The sequence below is a fragment of the Larus michahellis genome, chromosome 5 (genome assembly GCF_964199755.1).
Source record: "Larus michahellis chromosome 5, bLarMic1.1, whole genome shotgun sequence".
Taxonomy (NCBI): domain Eukaryota; kingdom Metazoa; phylum Chordata; class Aves; order Charadriiformes; family Laridae; genus Larus; species Larus michahellis.
In genome coordinates this window covers 40714950-40722861 of record NC_133900.1, presented here as the reverse complement: position 1 = coordinate 40722861, position 7912 = coordinate 40714950, and the positions used below count along the sequence as shown (strand labels likewise).

General features: G+C 42.5%; 1 protein-coding gene across 4 annotated transcripts in view; it reads right to left on the bottom strand.

The window, feature by feature from the left end:
* Positions 1-7340, bottom strand: part of GLRB (glycine receptor beta) — a 54798-nt gene extending 47458 nt beyond the window's left edge. For 2 of the 4 annotated variants that reach the window (XM_074589746.1, XM_074589748.1), the window contains exons 1-2: positions 7227-7340; positions 5535-5688 (exon numbers count right to left, since the gene is read on the bottom strand). In XM_074589746.1, the coding sequence (XP_074445847.1) occupies positions 5535-5656 (122 nt within the window). In that variant the 5' untranslated portion in view covers positions 5657-5688; positions 7227-7340. The other 2 variants (XM_074589749.1, XM_074589747.1) reach the window with 2 other exon arrangements.
* Between the last annotated feature and the right edge of the window lie 572 nt (positions 7341-7912).

Sequence of the window (7912 nt, the reverse complement as noted above, 5' to 3'; positions counted from 1 at the left end):
TCTCTATGATCTCTAGTATGCTTAATAGCTACATTTCCAAACTGTACCAGGTGGCATCTCTATTATCAGGGAGAATAATTACGATGCCTCCAATGCAAAGTGATACCACTCCAATTACATGAAAAACTATGGAACTCTGAATAACTGTTTATGTGCCCTCAGAAACGCAGTTGACAGCTAAACATCTAAAATTAGATGTAACTTTGGTAGCTAAATTTGGAGGTAATACAGCGTGGTGAACAGAGGGAAAGTTTCCTTCATAGTGCAATTTGAAACAGAAAGCCAGACTGGGCACCTCGAATCATGAACCCTGAATTGTGGAGGTGAAATAACCCATCTTTCATTTCCTATTGAATTTAGTCCTATGGTTTTCTTTGCACTTAGGTTTAGGGGGCATAATTTAACCAGCAGTTCCAAGTATTTTCTCAGTCTGGAGGTTGTATATGAAATACAAAGTCCGTAGCTACCGCACAATTGCAGCATCTCATCACTACAGTGTTCAGAAAGGAGTAGACACTGCTCACTGAGAGGGAGAATTACTGAACAAAAACCAACCTACCACACTTAATTGCTGTTTTACAAGAGAACTTAGGTTTTGCTTATATAGCTTTATCTTTTACTCCCCAGCACATTTATCCACTCTGAAAAAAAATTCCCAAACCTCCCAGAACGTGGCCCTGTCTGTTTGGGATCACAGCTTTCCATGGGACTTGCATACTAAAGAATAACTAAACCGTTGACCAACTGCTGTCACTATAGGGCAACAGAATTTTTATAGGAACCAGATCTGGGCTCTGCAATGTACTTATCTTCAGAATGACTGTGAGACATAACTGCCTCCACAGCCAAATTCAGACTTTTCTTTTGACTTCATTCCACCTTCACTCACAAACTGTATCAACTCTCCCGTCATACCTACAAATGTTCACAAACTATCAACAGGGTCTTCTACAAGATGGGAATCAAGACAGAGATGATTGTGCTTTCCCACCATTTACACTTTGGGGATGATCACATACTACAGATAGAGAGGCCATGTATACCCAAATGCTTGATATAATTAAAAAAAGTCCTTGTCCATGGGAAGGTGGAGAGGATACAAGATAAAAGAACCACTTTGAACTTCTACTTTATGGGAAGAGCGTGTCATAAGCTGACAGTTAACCAAGAGAACTTTTAGGACAGGGTCTCATACAACTCCATGTTTTAAACACATCAAAGGCTTTTTTCCCTAGTTCCACTGTCTTTTGTTGTTATTTTTTAAAATAAGCTGTTTATTGAACCTTGGCATCTGTGACCTTTCTAAGCTTCTGCCCTGGCAGATGGCACAAGCCATGTTTTCTGGAGGGTTTAGAGGGCCTTTTCACAGTTTCTGAAGTAGCTGATATGCTTTATTGAATTCAAGCCAAAATATGATTTGTACTCCTGCTTTGTGGGTAAAAAAAGTCTCTATAGATATCATACCGTATTTAGTTAATCATCTACATGGACATAAATCTCCACATGGAAAAATGCATAAAGGTGTGGAGAGATGCTATTTTAAGGGCACAGTCTTGATATCCAGACAAAAGAATGAGATTTAGGGATTGAAGTTACACTCTTAGCATTGCTGTAGCATTAGAGACACTGAGAGATCTTCAGAAATGAACATTGTGCAAGTGAACAGCTGAGCCATACTAAAACTATAATTAACAGGGATAGTTGTGATTATGAGCACGGTCATTACTGATTTTGTTAGCTGCTATTTGACACTCTTATATCTCTGTGCCTCCTATAACACTGTCATAACCAAACTTCCCTTCCCTTATAATTTCATTTATCTAGAGACCTTGCAAGTAGTTTTTAGTAGAGACCTTCCAGGCTACTAAGGATTGTGGGGATAACCGCAGCAGCTCACACATCATAAAGTAACTGAAGTATTTATTATGACATAACAAAAGGAAAAACATTTTTCATCAGTGCTCAGAAAAAGTCACAGCTAAGTGTCCAACATATTTATCAGAAACAGGTATTATGCGAAATTATGAAGAAGTTAATAAGAAGTAAGTAACAGACGCAATACGGCTGATAGGTAGTCTATGATAAAGAAAGAGATCAAGTGACTAAATCCATCTGTAGCTATATCGAAATCATCCGTATTCAGTATAGCAAACTTCAAAATAAGATTTTTAAACAGAAGACTGTAATCCACAAAATCCTTATTTTTTTCTTGAAGACATGGACCTGTTTTGTTTTGAGGTTTTTTTCCAATATTTTCCATGGAGACAAAAGGCAAATGGTTTATTACACTAAAGCTTTGTATTTTATTGCATTTCTGGAAGATAGCTTCTTAGATTTATGCTGCAATATTCCCTGTTATAGGATTTTAGGCCTAATATATCAATTTCTTTGTTAATCAACGAACATTCAGGAGTCAGACAAAAGTATAATTAGTCTCTCTTTCATTTGAAAAGCCTGAGGTAAGAAGGAAAATGATCTAAATGTAAGATGTGAAACCTTACATCTGTTCTGAGCAAGCATTAAGTAAGAAGCAAGTGATCAAGCACCAGCTTCATTAAACCCCTCGATAAAAAAGCTGGGAAACACAGTTTCAGAAATAAATGAAAACAAGATGGCCAATCAAGCCACTATCACACAATGTACTGAGAAGTACAGCTTTATGAATAATCACAAGTAAGAGGTTTCGCTCTAAGATACAAAATAGAATTTTCCTAATTGAAGGAAGCAAATATCTGTTTATGAGACAATAATGAACTTTTTATGGGGTTTCTAATCAGCTTGTTTTCACTTTATCCTAATAGTAGTTAATTTAATGCCAGAGGGGCACATTTGGCGAAAGGCTTGTATTCTGGAGAGCCATAAAAGGAAACGTTCAAGTATACTCAGTTTTCATGCTAATCTCAAATTCATGCTAAAGTCTCAAACGAGTCTTACAACCATCCATTTCTTAACATCAAACTAAGGAACTGAAGCAGTAACATCAGATTCAGCATAAATCTCTCCTGTAAAATTATTTGCATACACTTGAATTTCATTATAAAGTTTGTAGAGAAGGCTATTCCTTATATAATTACTAGTGTGGTTTTTTTGTTCTCTTGAGGAGGTAAAACTTAGCTTTTCACATGTTGTAAGGAAACAAAAGGCAATAATTTGTTACAATTAAGCTTTACATACTATTGCACCAGTAACCAATGCAAACTAAAGGTAGATTAAGATTTTAACTTACAAATGCATGTTTTCATTAGGACTTTGTACCATTCAATTTTATAAATTATGCAAAATCATATTTATTTTCTTTAAAAAAGATGCAATGCATTCCTCTAAAAGATTTCTCTTGTGCTTACTAGTAAATTTTTCATTCAACCACTTCCTTTGAGACTATTTTTGGTCAACCCTTACGATGTCACTTAATTCCCACTCCACTCCATTGTGTTTTGGTTTGTTTCCGAGGAAAGATTCCTGACGTTGTTTTTTTTCCCCACAGGAAAAGAATTATTAAGAGTAGACAGCCTTTTTTATAATGCAGAGTATACTCAAGTAAAGAAGTTTTGTAAAAGATTATAAAAAACATGCTGATGATTGAAAGTTTGTCACCAGTAGCCTGAGTTAAGAGAGCATTAGGTAATTTCTCTGCAAGACAGAACTGACTTTCTTTGCTTATTCACATGAGAGATCTTCTAGGTAGCAGCCACAAAAACAGAGTTCCTGCCACCTCGCTATTACAAGCGGTTGCCTCTCAAGCTGTGAACTTCAGCCAAGTAAGATACAGACAACTTGGTCATTATTCAGAAAATCCAAGAGGGCTTAGTGCTACAGCAATTAATTCTAGCTAGCAACACCGCACACGTGATACATCAGACTAATACTGGATTCTGCTAGTATTTTCACAGAAAGGTTCAGCTGGCTGGAATGTAAAAGTATCACTTCTAAAATTATATGATTTTTTCAATGCTTTTCAAGTATATTGCTGACAAATGGCATCATATTTAATGGTTGTACTATCAACCGGTATCAAGAAGAAGACGGTACCAGGAAATACTGTGCTTAAGAGAAAAACAAACAAAAGCCCCGCTTATCTTGATAAAATTACATCAACGCTTTGAATTCTAATCAAGATCAAGTCAAGAACAGGGGGCAAATGCTGTCTGCTTTGCTGAGACCGTGGAAGATGTGGATTTAGTTCCCAGCTGTGTAAGTCACTTTCTGAGGACTTCAGTACTTAACGCTTGTCCTGGGAACTATGACATTTCACTCCTTGCTACAAATCCTCACGGTAGCTCACACCAAAAGCTCCATACAGAGCTCGACTTAACTATTCAAAGGGGATAGAATGGGTAGGGGGAATTTCAGATCAGTCATGATCACATCTGAGACTTGTATCTTAATGTGTTCAAATCCAAAATACATCTGATTTTTTAGGTTTGATATAAAAAAAGGACAAAACCACTCACCACATGTAGAAACTTTCTAAAAATGTTGGGTTACAAATAACCATCACTGTTAATACTTAAGAAGAGTGTGAACTTTCAAAAGAATTAATCATACATTGCTTCTCTCTGGTTATTCTACTTATTTTTTTCTTTTCTTTGGAAAAAAATCTACTAATATTAAATAGCCAGTCTCACCTTCCAGTCTTCTTCTTTTATGGTCAAAGAAGAAAGGTGTTTTAAATTTGCCCAAGTAATTTTATCATTTCAGGCATAGTGCTTTTCTGCGCTTTTTGGCAACTTATTATATTCCATCAATCTTTTCCTCAGATATTTACACCATGACACCAAAAAGATGAGCAAGACTGGCCAAGAAAATGGAAAAAAAAAGGCCCTCACAAATGAAACTTCTGCATTGTCCTGTGGATCACAACTTAAAACATGGTAGGCATTAGAAAGAGAGAGTACTTTTAACATCAAGTAATCACAGGTGTCCAGAATACGTTCTCTATTCAGCTGGGCAATCACAGATGTTAATTTCTGTATTTTCACAGAGAGATTGTTTGATAAGGGCATGCTTTATAGCAACAATCAATCCACCTCCATAAAAGTTATAGTACTCTAATTCATTGATGGAAGATGCTGAAGACCTTAGTTCTACTCAACACGCAGTAAGAATATGTGCACAACAAGCCTTCTCTTACAGAACTAAGCTAACCAGAAACTAAATTTCAGTTTCAGTTTTGCATCCTCCTTGCTTTTCTCAGTACACCTGCAGCACATGACACTAGACAGCATTGCACTACGGGACTACATTACTATGTCCCCATAAATAGCAAGGTTGGAATCCCTCACGAAGAAAGAAATTATTTGCTATCACTTAGATTTTTCACTTCATTAAAACAGTGGACCTGCTGCAGAAGAAACACATGCATTGACAGAACTTAGCTACAATGCTGGTCAAACCCTCTTCCTCCCATTCCCACCCCAAACCCTGTTCTTTCAGCAGAAAGCATCACCTTCTACTTCAATTGCCATGTATTTTCCACTGTTAAAATATGGCAGGATCGCCGTCATATAAAAGCATAAAAGAAACAAGGAACATACGATGGACACAGATATTGCTTCTTTTTCCCCTTCCCTTTCTTTGAAGACTTCTCTTTGGAATAGGCTTCTTCAACCCATATGGAGAACAAGATGAAAAAGAAAACCACTAGTAAGAACTTCATCTTGAAGATTAAGCTTCAGGGAAGCCTTTGGTCTGCAGCAAAAGAAAAGAAAGAGGTTTATGTTAGTAGGGTTAGATATGGCAAATGGGCACACATACCTACAAACAGTAAACAAACACTTTTGGCTTTTAAAAAAAAAAGTTTGATCTTCATTGCCTTGGGAGAGAGAGTCTGCAGAGGGGTACCTCTGACATGGAACCAACGTAGGCAATTTTCTGAGACTCAAGTAGCTTCCCATAGTTAAGAGTATGACAGTGAGGAATAAGTCCAAGTTTGCTCCAGTGTGCTTAAGAAAAAAACATGATGACCTTCAAAGGCCACCTAACTCAAAATCCTCAGAAACTTGGAAACAGAATTCCTCACTAAAGACGTCAGGTATCAACTGCATTAAATACGATTAAATGTGACCAACCAGTCACCTACCAAGGCAGAGAACTGCAAGCCCTCTGTGACCTTGCACAGATAAACCAGCAATCATTTCAAGGCTAGTTAAGAGAAAGCCTTGCCAATTTAATTTTACCCACAGAATTTAGACATAAATCACTATTTTGCACAAAGTATTCTCACTGCGAAGCCAGCACCAAAAGGGCCTTGTGAAGATGACTAAACACAATCCGTACTACCATGCTTTATTACAGCATGTTCAGTTTAATATTTTAACTTCTCACGGGCACGAGCGCGTACCCACAGGCCGGGAGCCCAGCCCGCGCTCGGCTGGAGACAACCCCCCCTGCCCCTGCACGACACCCTGGGCATCTTCCATTTGCCTCCCATCCCACAGACACTTCTGGAGGCCAGCGCGAACCTCGGCACCAGCTGTTTTTCCCATTTTTTTATCTGATTTATTTATTTTTAATTCTTTTCAGGGAGAAGCGGCTGCCTCTCCCTCCCTCCCTCCCTCCAACCGCCCCGTCACCTCCCGATGCTTCAGCCCATCCCGGGAGCTGCGCCCCCCGCCACTCTTTCCTCAAACCCACCGGGGCCGGTAACGCCGGCAGAGCTGCCCCCACCGCCCCCTACCCCTCTCCCGCTCCTCCACGTCTCCCTCCGCCCGGCCCGCCCTCCCGCCGGCCCCAGCACCGGGGAGAGAGCGGCCTCCGTGCTGCCGAGGGCACCGGGGCGGGGGGAAGAGCGGGATGAGGGGACGGACGAGGGGATGAGGAGGGGATGAGGGGAGCCCCCCGCCCGCCACCGCCCCCGCCGCAACGGGCCGCTCCCCTCAGGGGCTCCCCTCAGCCCCCGCCGCCGCCCGCCCCGGCCCCGCCGCCACCGGCGCTGGCCGAGGTGCTGACGGGGACCGGGATGTCGCCGACAGGGCGGGGGATGTCGCCGACAAGACGGAGACGGGGGTCTCGGCGTCCGGACCCTTCCTCCTCGGCGGCCCCCGCACACGCAGCCCCGTCACCGCCACGGCCCTCACCGCGCTCACGGCCAGTCGCTCCGCCGCGGCCTCCCTCCCCACACCCCCCTTCTCCCCTCGTGATTATCGCCATATCGCCACCCGGCTGGCGGGAGAAAGCGCGGTTCCCCAATCCCCCCCCCCGCGCCGGCGACGGAGCCATCCCCCTACCTCCGACGGTGCCCTCCGCCCTCAGTGAGCATGTGCGGTAACCGCGGCGCGGCGCGGCGACCGCCCAGTGAGCATGTCCCGGCCGCTCGCCCGCACATGGGCACTGGGCGAGCGGCGTCGCCAGGGGCGGGAGGACCGGGGAGGGGGGAAGCGGGGGGGGTTCCGCTTCGGACCCCCCCCTGCTTCCCCCCTCCCGGTCCTCCCGCCACCCTGTTGATGCTGCGTCCCCCTCGGCGGAAGAGAAACTGCATTTCTAGAAGACTCTACTATCCGAATTTGTGAAAATATTTACTTTCTAGCCAGCTGTGATACCCAGGTTTCAATTTCATGGTGTTTTCGTGCTCACCAGATGCAGGAATGAGGAGAAACGAGGCCCAGGCACTCGACCCAAACTGGCCAACGGGATTATTTCATACCATGAACGTCACATTCAATGTAAACCAGGAAGTTTGCCGAGAAGTTCTCTCTCTTCCTCGATAGCTGTGATCCAGAGAACATCTTGCCCCAGCGCTGGACCCCTGTGGCTTCCCTTCCTCCCAAAGCCGTAGTGCTCATAGTGTCTGACATTTGCTGTCCACTGCTGGGAGTGCACAGCTTCCTGCTGATAGAATTGTCTGAGGATAATCTTCATATATTTTATATTATTATTGGTTCTTTAGTACTATTGATGTTAATTATTTAGCCTT